The 17,043-nt window shown below is 42.1% G+C and overlaps 2 protein-coding genes across 2 annotated transcripts in view; one reads left to right on the top strand and one right to left on the bottom strand.

The window, feature by feature from the left end:
- The window catches only part of txlng (taxilin gamma), a 765,700-nt gene that overhangs the window by 497,849 nt on the left and 250,808 nt on the right, over positions 1 to 17,043 (top strand). The window lies entirely within an intron of this gene.
- Positions 1 to 17,043, bottom strand: part of dok4 (docking protein 4) — a 100,802-nt gene that overhangs the window by 15,145 nt on the left and 68,614 nt on the right. Inside the window, exons 4-6 of the mRNA XM_050052932.1 lie at positions 2,013 to 2,120; positions 1,076 to 1,190; positions 337 to 456 (exon numbers count right to left, since the gene is read on the bottom strand). Of these exons, the coding sequence (XP_049908889.1) occupies positions 337 to 456; positions 1,076 to 1,190; positions 2,013 to 2,120 (343 nt within the window). The remainder of the gene's footprint in view (positions 1 to 336; positions 457 to 1,075; positions 1,191 to 2,012; positions 2,121 to 17,043) is intronic.

The following is a 17,043-nucleotide window of genomic DNA, read 5'->3' on the forward strand; positions in this document are numbered from 1 at the left end:
ATCATCTTCCTCTTTTTTTTCTGTCCAAACAAACTGCAGCTTTTGTCACTGCCAGCTTCATTTGATCCAGGTAGGATGTTACAGACAGACAGACCTCTCCTCTGTTAAACAGTTTTCATTTCACCTGCCAGTTTGAGCTTCAGCAGCAGCAATAAGAATATGATCCCTCACTGGCTTCCCACCCACCAACACTATCAGTTGTGTTTGATGGACAGTCAGTCTGAATCTGAAGGCCCTGAACTAATCCACAGATCTGCGGTGGGGGCAGCAGAAGTTTGAACTGCGTGTTGAGATTTAATCTTGTACTCTGTATGTTTTATTCTGTGTGTGATTTACCTGTGTGTTCACACTGTACTCCTGCAGCCAGGAGGTCGGGCTCTCCCATGCTGATGTCATTGAGCCGTGTGCCAAGACACTCAATCGACAGCGTCTTAAACCAGTCCTCTGCCTCCAGCTCTGTAGAGAGAGAGAGATCACGTCAACTAGAATCAAGATCACTCTTGTAATGAAGACGTTAAATGGTGAAATGATGAAGTCTCCTCAACTGGCAGATATTCTGAGACTAATGATGAACACTGAAAACAGTTTTATCTCACTCAGTTGTATTGTCATGAATCAGTCTTGCTGGGTGCAAACAGTTACTACTGTTTAAGGCCAGAGGCTGTTGAAATTGGTGATGTGCTTTACATTCTAAAACCAGCCACCAACGATTTGACCAGCTGAGTTGTAGGTGACACCATCAGCCGGCTTAAGTTGAGCTCAGACCAGCCAGTTCACACTGCGGCAACTTTTCTCTTCGTTCTAAAACAGTTTGATCTCGTCATGAATCATTGGTCTAAACTGGGCTAAAAATTTCCTTCTTGATGTTGGAAATAGTGTTTGACATTAAAAAAATCTCATCCCAGTTTTGTGCTGGAACAGTTTCTTTTTGAACAACAGCTGGGTGGACTGACTGTGTTCAAGTTCCTGAAGTCTTATCATCACAGTGAGGTTGTCAAGTGTGTTTCCACCATGCGGGTGTGTTTCACAGTGTGGAGGGTAAGTTTACGAACAAGTGTGTGTGTCCATACATTACCTGATTCACAGGTGAAGGTGCGCGAGGTGTCGTCTGTAAACACAATGGCCACTGCCTGTCTCTTGGTATCTCGAGGCAACCGCGTGACATTCTTGACGTTGCTAATCTCTGTCACCTAGGCAACAGGTAGAAGATAAAATGGTTAACAAAGTGGAAATCAGAGCTGATTAACTTACTTGTTACTGTTTGATTTACGTGACGTCTATGTTCAAACTGAAATAATGACTTGAATAGAGGTTCAGTGGATAATCAGATTTGCTGGAGGAGTTACTTTCTCTTGAATATATCCCAAAATATACAGCTTATTTTAAACTATACATTCATCAGCATGCTGTGAGGCTGAAAATGGTAAATCATAGTTTTATTACAGTGTGAGGAGTTATTTTTCAGCATCCAGTATTCTGTCAGTAATGATGATTGACAAGGTTAGGTGACTTGCAGTTGAAGCACTTCCAAGGGTTAGCCAGTTCATTGGATTGTATGAAATAACACTACTGTTATGTACAAAACAGAAACCTTCAGTCAGACTTCTTAAATGTTCTATAGTTGTGCAGTACAGTAAATGTACAGGGGAAAAGATAAAGACAAATAGAGCAAAGTCACTCTACAACTTCACTTTAAGTCCGCTGGTGTGTTGAAGGACGATAAATGAAGGAGTGTGAAAGTAGGAGGTCAAGTGAAGGGGAGGTGATGATGATGAAGAATGAAAGATGAGTGAGTTCTGAGAGAAAAACGGAGTGAGGAGAAGAAGAGAAGAAGAAGGAGGATTGTTGATTCTCGCTGAGCTCAGAAGCACAAGAATCAGACTTTAATGTGAAGGCTGACTGCTTTCATCCCTGTCAGTGTGTCTGTCAGCTCTTTAGCTTTGGTTTTCTCCTGCTGAACAGAGTATACCTGTCTCACACACACACACACACACACACACACACACACACACCTTAGGAAAGGCTCTGATGTAGGCAGACTTCTCATCAGGGTATTTCTCCAGACGTCGAGGTCCTTTGCTGGATGACTTCTTGAACACCAGCCAGCAACGCCGATAGATCTGTAATATAAACGCACGCAGAGAGATCCACTTTTATTTTTGTCAGAAACAGCGAGTTGATCAAAACCCAAACCTTTTGTGACAGATCAAAAGTAAGTACTGTACATCAACACACACACACACACACTCATGATTTAAAGAAAAAATATGTTTTGTTGCAGCTTTTGTCGTCTTGTTTTTGTAGTTTGAGCCATCAGTTATTCCAGCTGTAATAATACTGCACTCATCAGAAACTTCACCAAGATTTCAGAATGTGGTGAAAGTGCTAAAAACAGGTCCAACAGGGTAACAAGCGTGAGCCGTCAGACAGTCAAACAGCTTGTAAACAAGGTGACAGTTGTGCAGCACAAAACACAAGCATGAGGAAAACTTCTTCATCAGTTTGACAAAGCATCATCGTAACCGTTCTGTGACGCAGTGAATAACCACTGCTCAGGAAAATGTCCATTCTAAGTTATATAATGACCGCAAACTCAGCTAAGTTTGCAACAAAGCTGGTGCAACAGCCTGCAGAGCAACAAAGAGTTTTCAGTACCACTATGTTCATCACTAGGGGTGGGCGATACAGCCCTGAAATAATATCACAATATTTCAGGAATTACGACAAAATAAGTGATGTAGTTTTACAGTTTTTCTTCAAATATTCAGTAAAAACTAAAATGATCTCTCATTTCTTTAGTTTGTGAACAACAACAGTAACTCAGAGTGAGATTCAGATTCTGTTACAATATTAATAGTTCAACCAAATAAAATCCACCACAAATTACACATTTAAACAGCTCCCAAATACAAAAAATGTCCCCTGGGATCTATATATATAAATCAACAGCTGATTTCCTTCTTTTAGTAAAATCCTAAATGACTGAGCTGGACCTTTATGTTCTGCCATTTCTCCTCTAATCATCACGCTGTAACCTGTGACAGGCTGTTATGATACCACAACTATCACACATTCACAGATATGGAGTTTTTTCACGTAGGTTTACATTACCAAAGGTTTATGACAAAGTCACGTGATGCATGGGGAGAGAGGAGAGGGAGAGACGCTGTGCTGCTGCCAGAGGAGCCGCTGAATGAGTTCCCTCTGAGTCACTAAAAGAGTCTGAGAAGTCCGGGGCTGTTCATAAAACATTCAGGACGCCACAGTTTATTCCACACTACTGAAGCTGCTCCTCTTTTTGGAACCACCGTGGAGCCATGCTAATCCCACAGGTCCGGAACCACAGGTGTTACACTTGGTGTGATTCTAGGCTGTGCCAGATGAAAGATGACAAGGACAGGAGCCTTGCCTGTATGATGTGTCCTCCAGCTCTGACCATGATCACGTAAAGAAGGACGAAGCATGGAAGGAAACAGAGGCAGAGTTACAGCTGCCAGGTGAGCAACCACACAGACACACCGCAGTATATAGCGCTCACAAAACTTGAGGTTATTTAATAATGTGACCCTCTATGTTGTGCTTCCCAGTTGGAGAACAATAACCTGTGCAGCATCCTTGTGCACTCAGTATGGGAAGGTATTGTATCGTACGTCGTAGCCTGTGATTCAGTCATTGTACAGTCTGTATGCTTAAGTCTCACAGTCTGTAGGAGGCTTTGGCTAATCAAACAGGCCAGAAATCCTAAAAAGCTTTATCTATACAGCTATTAAAAGGAAAAATATGCCATCTGATAGTCTTACTGATGATGGAATGGTTTTCATTTGCTTCACTTTTGATCTCTTTATCTCCTCTCTGCCTCTACGACTTCAGCTGGGTGCTTCCAAAATGTTCCCAAAGGAGCCTGAGAAGACCTGAAAAGAAAGAGATGTCCTGGCTTTGGGTTTTATGTGAAGGTGGAGAAGGCAACCCGATGAAACACTGTCCAGCAAAGAAAAAGTGACTTTATTAAAACACGGCGTGTCCTCTGGCTGCACTGCATCCTGGTCTGTGATGACCTAAAAGAAACACTAAAAAACAAACTGAGCTCAGAGGTGCAGAAATGAAATGCAACCTTTTAAATCAGCAGTAAATCTAATGCAAGTTTTGGGTTGGAGTGAAGGTATTCACACAGGGTTAATCTGCAAGGCAGGACTGCTCATAATGTCTTAAAGATGTAAGTATATGTGATAGGCATAAAAAATAAATGGGCTAATGCATTTTCAGCATGGAAGCTGACAGATTTGGATATTTCCAGAGCTGTTCAGTTAATAAGATGTGACACTTCTGATAAATAATTCTGTTGCTGGAGCAGTGACTCATCCTATATGCAGTGCATAAAAAGACGGAGGGGTGTTAAAGAGGAAATGTAAATAATACAGCAATAATAACGCCTCACGTTTCATCCCTCTCCTAATGTTTTCTACATCTAGTGTCTGAAACGATCTTATTTTTGAAGCCACATTTTTTTACATTTGAAAACTACTCAGAGCACACACTTTAAAAATTAACGGCCTGCTAAGAAATAATATTAAGACATTTAAGTTGAACTGAAGGGCAAATGTGTGATGAAGAAGGAAAACAGCTGACCGTTACTCAAAACGCCCGCGTATCCATTCTACTACCAAGTCTACTGCCGATGCAGCACTTCAAGGTAACACCAGCACCATGCCCAGTGTAACAACATCATTTCCTCGCCCTTTAATGTGAGCGAACCCCTCTGGACTAACAGTAACTCCAAACTGTTTCGCATCAGTTTCATCTTTGAAGATGTGAGAAGGGAGCAATTAGCACTTTCTATCTTCCCCCTCCCTGCCACCCCCTCCTCTCTTTAACTTCACTTAGCACTCCTCACAGCTAGTTCATCTGCTGAGAGACGATTACTTCAAACACAGGATGGTGAAGCGATACGGAAAAGGAAAGATGAAGGGGAGGCGGGAGATGGATGATGTGGAGGTTGGGCTAGAAGAGATAGTGGACATGAAAGCAGAAAGGATGTACCAGAGTAAAATAAAAACTATGGCTTCCACTAGATATGACTAAAAAACAATCGGACACATATTTTAGCCCAAAAACATTCTTCTTCACTGTGCCCAACACCAGCCCAAAACAAACCAAGAATGAAACACAAATTCCCACCGGGTGAAATGTTTCAACTTGAGCAAAAAATCTGCGAGATGTAAAAGCCTATTGGTGTTGAGATTCTCCTGACATCATCGGGAATCGGAAATAGAGGAGACTTACTGTCACCCTTTGTGGACACCCAGATTTCTACGGTCAATGAGAGACAAAACCAAAACAAACAGGGCTTGGAGAAAAGTGAGCGAAGCTATAGGACTACACGGTAAGTCCTGAAAATATGTACTTGTTGCTTGATTCCAGTTATCGGCTGCACTTTGCTATGAACCAAGTCAGCATTAATGTAAGCGTTAGCAGCCTTCTCCGGTTAGTTCATACAACCGTTGCCACAACCGGCACTCCAGTGGCCACATTCGCGCATGTGCATTTTCTAATTTCCTTCTTATCTTGCTATGTTAGGGACGTTCCTGGGCACAGTGTGGAGGTGAGGATGGTACTGTATAAAAAGTTAGCCACCAGGGGTACCCAGTATCTCAGTGGGTAGAGCAGGCGTCTCATGTACAAAGGCAATGTCCTTGCTGCAGCTGCCATGGGTTTGATCCCAGCCTCCTCTCTCCCTCCCTCTGTCATGCTTAATACTGTCCTGTATAATAAAGGCAAAAACCAAAAAAAGTTAGCGGCCAGGTGCCATACCATAAGCGGCACACATCCACGAGGAAGCTATGAAAATCGCGGACACAGTGCCGAAAAAAATCAATATAGCTAGTAGGGGCGTCAGTTTTGATTAATTTTGCTTTCAGTAGTCCAATACTCATTGCTGGTACTGATTTTTAAGGAAAAAAAAGATGCATAATGATTGAGTACAAGCAGCATTTCCTTTTAGTCTGGCGCTGCACTGACTCAGTGAGCTTAAGCATCCCATTTCAAAGTGTTCTCCATTTAGAGGTGGTGAAATCTTTATGTTTTGTGCTGTAGATGTCTTACCTTTGATTTCACTTTCCACTGGCTTTGCTGACAGGCAGCCGGTTAGCTGCGTTAACATGTGGAAACATAATGCCAACTGCCTACCCTACAGTCTCCACTGTTGGACTAACATTGACCTTGGCTGCTCTGCACTGCACCTGGGTTGCGTGGAAGCTAGCTAGCGGTGCTGCTCATTCAGCATTATGGCTGGTAATGCTGTCCCGGTTGCGGGACGGATTTGCTGCGGAAACACGGCCACTCTCCAGTGTCTTCCCAAGTCACCCTGGTGAGTAAGCGGCTTTATTTTGAGTTGGAAAACCTCTCCAACTTTGTTAATTATGTTAGCACCACTAGCCGTACTAACACTGCTAACAGTGCTAGCAGTGCTAACAGTGATAACAAAGTTAAGAATGGGTTTGTGGGGCGACCTGGGACCCACGGTGGGTACAAACGACTAAGATAACTGTTGACATCCATGATGGCAAGGCAAAACACCAAGCAGACAATGCTCGTTCCAAAAGTGAATCTGGGGTTGGTTTTCACTTCCGCTGCCGACACTGGTGGAGAGGATGAAGAGAGACGTAGAGTTAGCCTGTTTTCTGGTGGACAGGTAGGTGCCAGCTGTTAGCTTAGTTAGCTCGCTAAAATATCTGCTTTAACAAATGTAATGTTCGTACAATAGTAGCTTGCAGTGTGAAGTGTAGATGTTACAAACAGTAACTGATAATTCCTGTATAGTGCACCTTTAATATGTAGTAACATTTAAATGTAAAACACTTGCAACTCGCAAAATGAATAACATCAGTAACGGTTTTCAACCTCACACTGTTCATGTTATTGTTAGGATGGAGACATAGTGACTACAGCAAGCTTAATTAGCTGTTTGGGTGTGGTAAGAATCACAAATAAGCTGTAATTGCATCACACACACACACACCACACACACGCACGCACGCACGCACGCACGCACGCACGCACGCGCGCGCGCACACACACACACACACACACACACATGGACAAAGAGACAGAGAGAGAAAGGCATTACACTTAGCAGCTGTAGTAAATTGACTTACAATTAAAAAGCCCATTAAATTTTGTCAAATGAAATACAGAGAGGCTGAGAGGAGGGAGGAGGAGACCGAGAACAGAACGGCAACAACAGCAAGAGATAATGAAGCAATAATGAAGGAAGGAAGAACGAATACAAGACACTGTGTACTGGTACAAGACTGCAGAGGACAGCAGGAGGGGGTTGAGCCTGAGAGGACGAAGAGATGACAGAGAAGAAGACGTGGTCAGAGTAGAGACACAGTGGAAATGAACGTCTCTCAGCCCTGATGTTTTACTTTATAATACAGGGTGTCAGTACAGCAACACAATATGTGAAATAAAAATGTTTAATTCATTCATTGCAAATGTCTGCAATTACAAAGTCAAAATACTTTTTGTAGGTAATAGAAGTAACAGAAATTCTGCTGTGGATAATATGTGTATGGAAAGTGGTTAACTTAATTTAGCGCCTGCAAGACATGAAATATTCATCAGGCTGAAGTGTGAAATGATTTTGATTTTGTTTTGTTAAAATACAAACATGCTGTGAAATTTGTCACTTTATTCTGAACTCTGGTTTTCAGGAGAATTTACTGTTGTGTCACATTTTGTTTTGTGTTTCTGTTTTGCTTTGACCTGGACCTGAAAATAACCAAATCTGAATTTTTCAAACTCAGTTAAATTAAGTTCTTTAAAACAAGACTTAGTATGTAATAATGTGATCTCATCCCTGCTCGTCATATTTTGCTGTTACTAAAATGATACTGGAGGCAGCCTTTAGCACTGTATCTTGACACAGAGGGGGTCGGCAGTAACAAGGGGTCGGCCGTTAGGTTAAGGCAACAAAAGTACTTGGTTATGGACATGGGAGTACTGCTGAATGGCCCAAAGGAAGGAGTCCAAGCACTTCGGGAGCCCCTAACCCAAAGCCTCTGCGTGAAGTCGCTGTTTTTAACTTTGCACTTCTTTTAAAAGAGCTCAGTCATCATGTCAACAACAGAGCCCCAAACGCTCATAAAAAAAACAAACAAAAAAAAAACAGCCTAAACATCATCTAACGTAAAAAATAATGGATGTAGCCACCATGACATCACCCATTAGTTTGTGGACTCCCATTTTAAAGCCTTGAGTTCAGCACTACAGCTGTTGCTGTCATCATGTTTTGGAGGCAAGAGCAGGCCCACCATCACGGGGGGTCAAAGGGTACGGATGACCCTGGCCCAAGGCCAAGGGGAGACCATGAAAAGGTCTATGATTGACCATTAAATGGGATCAAGTACAACAATTTACTTACTGACGTATATCACTGACAATACAAGTTATATGTATTTACGTGATAAATAAATGTAATTTATTTAATTTTTTTTTAAAGATATTTTTTAGGGCATTTCTGCCTTTAATTGACAGGATAGTGAAGTGTGAAAGTGGGAGAGAGAGAGGGAGAGACATGCAGCGAAGGGCCACAGGCTGGAGTCGAACCCGGGCCGCTGCGGCAACAGCCTTGTACATGGGGCGCGTGCTCTATCCACCAAGCCACCAACACCCCAATAAAAGTAATTTAAAACACATTTCAACATGCCATCAAACGCCATCAACTGCAGGTACCGTAAAATGGTGCGGTTCATCTGAAGTGAGTCAGGTACCCAATGTGCAAAACTCACAAGTGCTGCTAATATAAACATGAGGCAGACTGCTTCCTGATTAGCAAAGTCAGAATGTCTCACAAGAAGTCAGGGGCTCCTAAAAGAAAAGTTAGGGTATAGAGGGAACAAGAAAAGGTATAACAGGCACAGCTACATTGAAGACACAGGTATCATATTAAACTAGATGACCTAAGGCATCCATTGGCACCAAACATGTTAAGCTATCATGTCGGAAAGCAAGCCAATTAAAGCAAAAAAAAAAAAAAGCTACATTTTGGCGAGGGAATAAGGAACATTCATTGCCTTGTTTCAAAATAGTCTATTTAAATATCTCTGCATGCTGGGGTCCCTGAACAGTCTTTTAATTGCATAGATTGGGTATGACTGTGAAACTGAGCATTTACAGCCATACACTCTTTACACTGTTTCAGTTCTGCACAAAATTTGACCAATATTTGATTCAAAGAGCGTTAACATTGAATGAATAAATCAAGAACAAGAAAAGCTTTGATCTTATGATTTAATACCATGCAGTCATTTCTTCAATCAATGTTCGATTTCACTTTTCTGTAATCATTCAGTGGAGGTCATTTTTTTGGCCCAGGACACACGACTGCTTTTCAAAATAAGAAAATAAGGTCTTCACACAGAGTAAATATAAAATATACACATGGAAATATGATTAATTTGATTATATTTGCAGGAGGTATAACATTTGCATAGTGATACTTATTGTTTTTTTAACATGAGGGTCTGTGAGGACTGACTGAATTCTAGAGCCAGCCTCTAGTGGCCATTAGAGGAACTGCAGTTTTTGGCACTTGCGTAATGGCTCTATTTTTAAGCTCCGGAGAGTGTCACTTGCTAAACATTGATTTTAAAGTCTCAGCCTGGGAGTGAGACCAGGCTGAGACTTTAAATGTAACTACAGTTCAGTTATGTGAATTCTAATGACTCCAGTTCCACCTGATGTAATATGCAGCCATTAACACAGATGAAAATACCCAGTTTGTTTTGCAGGTCCCAAAGACTAGCTCCAAAAGACATTTTCCATCACACAACCATTATAAAAGAAACCTTTTTAAAGCTGCTGAGATTTAAATGACTCTGTATTAAAAGTCTACAGAGAAACCATATTATTAAAATATTTTCATGCCATTCACGTGAGCCAGCAGGACGTCAGCTGGCTCGACCAGAGGAAGTCTTTAACACGCTGTGAAATAGATAGATCTATTAGCAACTTCATCAAGGAGATTTTTTACATGATCAGTGAATCATAAAAGAAAAGTAAAACATAGCCTCTATAAAAAGTGTTCATGGTGAGATCTTTAGATTATGGACATGGAGGGGGGGCAATCAAACTCAGGTGAAGACTAGCAAACATCTGCAGGTGCATTGAGACACAGTGGGCTCTGAAAATCGTTTTAAATATAAAAATGGAACATATAAAGACACAGTAAAAGAGAGTGGACTAAAAACCCGGTCAGGTAATTTACTTTTGACTGGCTGCTGTTCCCTATGAGAGCAATACGTCATCTCCCACTCCCCCTGTAACCACCCACCTCCTTATGCTGCCACGGCAACCAAACCATCCCGCCGCCACAGCATCACAATCCTGCTGAGTTTGCATTTTCTCATCCACCCCTCTGACATGGACAAAGGGAGTGGTGTGTTTGTGTGTGTGCATAAAGTCCAACTGATATCACAACAGCCTTCTCGTTTTTGCATTAAAAATCACATCAAAGAGATTTTTCAGTTCGCTGTCACCAGTTAAATTACTGAAACAAAGAAAAAAGTACTTGGAGATGTACCACAAAAATGCTCCTTTTAAGTGCTGCTGAGAAATATGAAAACCAAACTTGTGCTGCAAACTGAGAGACAGACAGACAGAAGTTTTGCAGCAGTCCTGATAAATAAAAGACCTGCAAGTGTTGATATTTACAAGTTTTAAGCTGGTGTGAATGTGCTGCAGCTGATTAGCCTGCAAACTGACATTAGCACAATGTCATACCTGCTGCAATGACTTCTATCCAAGCAGCAACATCAAGGGCTGAAAAGTGAAGCCAACACTGATGTACCAAAAACTGCAGTTCCTCTAACAACCACTTGAGGCTGGCTCTAAGAACAAATTAACCCCCAAAGACTGCCGTGTTGAAATGCAAAACCTTCCAGCAGAAATAAACATGTTTACAGCCTGGTACAAAAACAGTTTTGGCCTCTATAGCTAATTTTCCTGTTCATACAGATATCACTCAAGCTTATTTCTTGTGGCTGGTAAAGTGATGTTGATGTTACTGTAGGAGAATTTAACATGCACCTGCTCTTAAATCCTAGTGTTTCCTCACATTGTCTTCCTCTGCAGCAGAGAGAGGACGTCCATGGTTGAAGAGGATTGTGTGGGATGTGAATCAGTCGCTGTAAAGAAGTGGAAAATGTGCCAGCTGGTGATGTATGATACTGCTGGGCTCATGCTGTTGATTCTGACGTGTGAAATCACAAACATGGTGTAAAGTGCGTCTTCTGGTACGCTGGCTGAGCTCTGAATGAACTTCAGTGTTGACCTGGACAGGTGCCACCTGACGAGTCATCACAAGCAGAAATGTGGAGATTCAATGTTTCTGAAATGCTGTGTGTCCTGAAGACATACATGTATTACATCATGCCTGTAAAATATGGCCACAGACATGAAACTGATGACCACATGTCTCTGAACATTACACCTGCTGTGTGCAACATATGGTGCTTTAAAAATTCAACAAAGCACAACACATTCAGGGCAACCAGCGAGCAGACAACCATTTGACCATTTAAAGACATTAAAATAGAGTGTTGCTGGACTGAGTCCTAAAATTAAGTTAGTATTTTAGCATGCCATGTTGTTTTGTTTTGAAGTCAGTGGGTTTTTGGTTAGATGCCTGAATTAAGGTCTGTGGTTGACGAAGCTTGAGAGACTTTCAAGTTTTGTTCTATGACATAGAATATGTCAGTAAATGCCCTACTCTTGAACTGTGAAGCCTTTATGTGTCTTCAAAGAATTGCTAACAAGTGGTTAAATGAGACTACAGAACATGGCCTTACAGCCTGGAAGTCCATTCTCTCTGAGGGCGAATATCCGTGCGGATTATTCTCGCGGAAGAATATAAAAGTTGATTTCATGGGTTCTTATGGAAGTTTGCACACCGGGGCGGAACTTTCGTGCGGTGAAAAAAGTTTCCGCCCAGACTTTGGCCCCCCACGGAATTCACCGGCGGAACTACACAGCTGGGCCAATGACGGAATTCACCGGCGGAACTACACAGCTGGGCCAATGAAATTGTTTGTTTATAGTCTGTTTATAGACAGGACAGTATGGGAGAAAGGTTGATAATTTCACAGCACCCCGTCCTTTTTGATAAANTTGGCCCCCCACGGAATTCACCGGCGGAACTACACAGCTGGGCCAATGAAATTGTTTGTTTATAGTCTGTTTATAGGCAGGACGGTATGGGAGAAAGGTTGATAATTTCACAGCACCCCGTCCTTTTTGATAAAAGACGGGATGATTTTATGAACAATGAATTAAAGGACAACGTCTGGCAGTCCATTGTCCAGCTTGGTGGCTGCGGTGAGAGTGGTATATGCTAAAGAAAGTTGATGATGCTTGTTAAACGTTAGCTTGCTAGCTCGCTGCCGCTGCTACTCTTGTCCATGTTCATCCGCACCCGTTCACGCAGCGCGGACTTGGAACACAACAACGCAAAATTCCGCACCGCGTCCGTACCGCGCCTGTGTGTATGGTTTGAGTGGGAAAGGCGCTACGCGAATATTCCGCAAATCCGTCCCACATTTCCGTATCGCGGCAGTGAGAATGAACCTTTACTGTGGTGGTGACGTCTTGCTACCAAAGCGTAGTTCAATCAAAGCCTAACCTGAGCGTTTTACTTCTGGTGATTGTATTTATGCTTCAAAAATCATAGAAGTGGTGTTCATTTGTGAAAATTATCTTGATGAACAAAATGTTTAAGCATCATAAACTTTCTTTGCAACAAAGGAAAAATCCCATTAAATCCCTGCAGCACTCTATGCTAATGCTAGCATGACAACACGCCTGCAGTGACAGTGCAGGAAATGTTTACCATGTTTAACCCACTTAGTTCGGTGTGTAAAAAATGCTCCTATTTGCCAGTCACTTGGGCCCAATCCCAATACACTCCTTGCTACCATTTAGGCCTTACCCCTTCTTTTTTGAGCGCTCATGTCCCAGGGTAGGGGGTCCCACTTCCAAAAAAAGCTTTCAAATGTAGGTTTTTCAGAGATGTTTCACTTCAAACCAAGTGTTATGAAAAATTGTTGACAAGATGCCTGCACAAGCAACAAAAGAAACCCACAAACTTCGATGACATGTGATGCCCGAAATTTAACTAGTACTCCTTTATATTCGTTGAGACTGGCAGGGTAGGAGCATAGGTTGCTAACCATTAGCCTACAGAGTACAACTGTAGTCCTTCTTCTTTTTTATACATCAGTTTTTTCCTTGTCCACAAAGAGCACCTGTGTGGTTTTTTGATTTCTTTTATTCTGACCCAGGGCAGCACTCACTTTTTTCTTTTGTTTAACTGCAAAAGGATGTTTATTGATCATGCAAAAGAACTCACCATGGTAGAAGACAGTATAATTGCAATGTCGGCAACACTCGCCAGCATAGACGTATCAATTCAATTCAATCTTATTTATAAAGCCCAATATCACAAATCACAATTTACCTCAGAGGGCTTTACAGCTTACGACATCCCTCTGTTCTTGGACCCTCACAGTGGTTAAAGAAAAGTCCCCCCAAAAAACCCTTTAACTGGGATTTAAAAAAATAAATTAAAAAATCAGGGTCTTGAAAGGTTGTCACATTCCATAAAGAAAGATTTCAACCACTACTCCTTGGGAAATGGGATTGGGCCACAGACTAACTTCTGGTTAGGTGCCTTCCTCTAGTACATTTTGATGGTAGTTTGTGTAGCAGACAAAAGCACCCCCTCCTCATCAGCACTGTGGCTGCCAATCACACAGGAGATCGGGGTTCAATTCCCAGACAGAGAGGCAAGCTGCACAGACAAGTACGACCTATTCCTATCTGATTAGACACATCTATTCCAAGCAGGACAATCAGCTTTGGGCACGGCGGATCAATCTGCTGTTGCAGTGCCTCGGGGAATGCTGCGTCCCTCTCTACCTGATGTCCCCAGAGGCATCATTAAAGATTGATCTGATCTTATCTTACCTGCTTCAGTAAGCTTTAGGCTGCCACCTCTGCCGCACCATCCCCACACCTGCACACTAACGGCAGCATATGAGTCCTTTCAGCAACAGTGGCTCTGTGATAGTCGAGCTGCTATTTTTGGAAATGACTTTGGCCTGCTCCTCGCATAGAAAGCAAGGTCAGTGCTAACAGCAACCAAGATAATGATTTTGAGTGATCATCTGGGATCCTCACTTATCAATGTGGTGGTGGAAAATGCATTCAGAGTCATTTCAATATACCCCATAACTATTCCATCAAATGCGGTCGGCTATAATGTGCTGCACATCACTGAGTTACTCCTAATGCACTGCTGACAGAGTCATCATCAGTCTGCACAGGAAAATGAGGAAAGCGCTGCATCATGGGATTTGGGTGATCACTGATGTGTTGATAAGTATATTTGCATTAGAAAATGTGACAGAAACAGCATGGAAACTGCTAATGGAAAAGGTATTTTAATTTATCTGTTGACTGTATCAAGTCACAAAATTACAAAACATATGATCTTTAAAATATTAATTTAAAGGGCCAGTTCACCCAAATTACAAAAGAAAAAGAAAAAAAAAACGCACATTCCACAATCACCTATCTACTGAGAGTTTTGCATAGTTTTTAGAGATTCCATTTGTGGTGCTCTTAACATAGGTGTACATGTAGATTTGGTTGGGGATAGTACATGAGAAGGGGCGTGTCTTAGTAGGGGGAGTAAAGTAGGAATAAAAGAGCATGATAGGAGGGATATGTAAGTATATTTTAAAGGTTTCAAACATAGCAGAAATAAAAACATTGTCACTGGATATAACTAATATTAGTCATCCATTTTCATCTGATGCCAAGTCACAGGGGCAGCAGGCCAAGCAAAGCACCCCAGACATCCCTCTCCCCAGCAACACTTTCCAGCTCCTCCTGGAGGACCCCAAGGCGTTCCCAGGCCAGATGAGATATGTAATTCCTCCAGTGTGTTCTGGGTCTGCCCCGGGGCTTCCTACCAGTGGGACGTGCCCGGAACATTACCAACGGGAGGTGACCAGGAGGATCCTGATCAGATACCCGAACCACCTCAACTGACCCCTTTCGATGTGAAGGAGCAGCGGCTCTACTCCGAGCTCCCTCCAGATGTCTGAGCTCCTTACCCTATCTCTAAGGCTGAGCCCAGACATCCCACAGAGGAATCTCATTTTCTGTATCCGCGATCTCATTCTTTCGGTTACTACCCAGAGCTCATGACCATAGGTGAGGGCTGGGATGTAGATGGACCAGTAAATCGAAAGCTTCGCCTTCCAGCTCAGTTCTCTCATCACCACGACGGACCGGCATAGCCCCTGCATCACTGCCGACGCTGCGCCAAACCACTGATCCAGCTCATGCTCCATTCTACCCTCACTCGTGAACAAGACCCCGAGATACTTGAACTCCCTTGCTTGAGGAACTAACTCTCGGTTGTAAGCTAATTTATGATTATTGCTCAGACATGTCATTTTATCAGAAAAAGTTATCCAAAAGCGAATTTGGATATTATGTCTTTTTTTTAAAGATGTATTTCACTGCTGGAAAGATGATCTTTTCATAAAGCTGGGCTGTATATACAGAAGACGGATGTAAATACTTTTGAAATTGGTGCTGCATGATGAGAGAAAACAGAGGTAAAGGGCTGTGGCAATTGTTTTGTTGCTCGAGAGGTATTTATCAGAATGCTCTGCACCATACCGGACCGATAAACGCTTCTGCTGGTGGGCAACGTAATGTGAGCTTGTCCATCTTGACACAAAAAAACAATATGGCGACTGGCTGGTAACAAACAATCTCACATTACAGCTATACAGTGTGATAAAATATGTGTCTGAAGACATTTTAGGCAAGAAATAGTCAATGCAGTAACTGAATCTTGATTTTATTTTTATTTTTTTATGTAATCAGCACTGCCTAGTTTTAGTTTGGTCTTTGAGTTTCACTTCTATAGGCCTACTCTTTGTGTCCTTGGTGCTGGTACAATCTGTAGTTCGAGCAACAGCCCTAGAGGCAGCAAAAAAGGACTGGACATCACACCCTGGTTTGACATATTATGGTCTTATGAAGTTGACATAACTAACATTTTAGAAGAAAGAAATATTTGTATGTATGTCCAACAAGCTAGAGGGCACCGTCACTGGGACTAAAACAAAACGTTGTTTTGGGCCAACTGATTGTGTTGTTTGTCTTGGGAGGACAGTCTTGTGAAAGTATGTGGCTATATATATCTGCATGCAGATGATTATATAATACTTAATAAAATATAAAAAACTTTTATTTAGCATCCAGAAGTGCAGCTTGTACAGGCTGAAAGTTGTTGACAGGACATAGGTGGACAAATGAACTAGTTTGGGAAGTGTGTGTGTGGGAGGGAGAGGGCCTAAAGCACAGAGGTGCTGACAACCCACTGTGCATGACATCTAAATTTTATAATACGTGTATAATGATTTTCCAATCATTTCTCACTGCCGGTTAGTGTGTGTGTGTGTGTGTGTGTGTGTGTGTGCGTGTGTGTGTGTGTGTGTCTGTGGGCTCTTAATGCTGTGGGGTTGTAACTTCCTCGCATCTCATGAGTCCATCTTTTTCTCCACACAAACTTCTACTTGCTGAGCTGACAGAGTTTTATGGTGCATTAACTGTCCATGCCTGATGGAAAATAAATACAAGTACAGGCCGCAACAACACTCTGCATAAGGGCGCTGTAACTATTTGACATGTGTGCTCAAACTAGGGCTGCACCTGACTAGGAATTTTCTTAGTTGACCAAAAGTCGTCATTTAGGTCCATTAGTCGACTAGTCGCCCACATGTTTACAATAGTAATGTAATTATTAAATGATATATTTTGGTGGTTTGAGTTGAAGGTGTGAGAAAGAATAGTATCAGTAACATTGTTAACACTGTGCTACATTACAGAGAAATACAAACCGTACTAATGAATCTTCATTAATATAGGCCTATATTTTATCTACAAGTGCACGTCACACACTGA

The sequence above is a fragment of the Epinephelus moara genome, chromosome 1 (assembly GCF_006386435.1).
Source record: "Epinephelus moara isolate mb chromosome 1, YSFRI_EMoa_1.0, whole genome shotgun sequence".
NCBI classification, from domain to species: Eukaryota; Metazoa; Chordata; class Actinopteri; order Perciformes; family Serranidae; genus Epinephelus; species Epinephelus moara.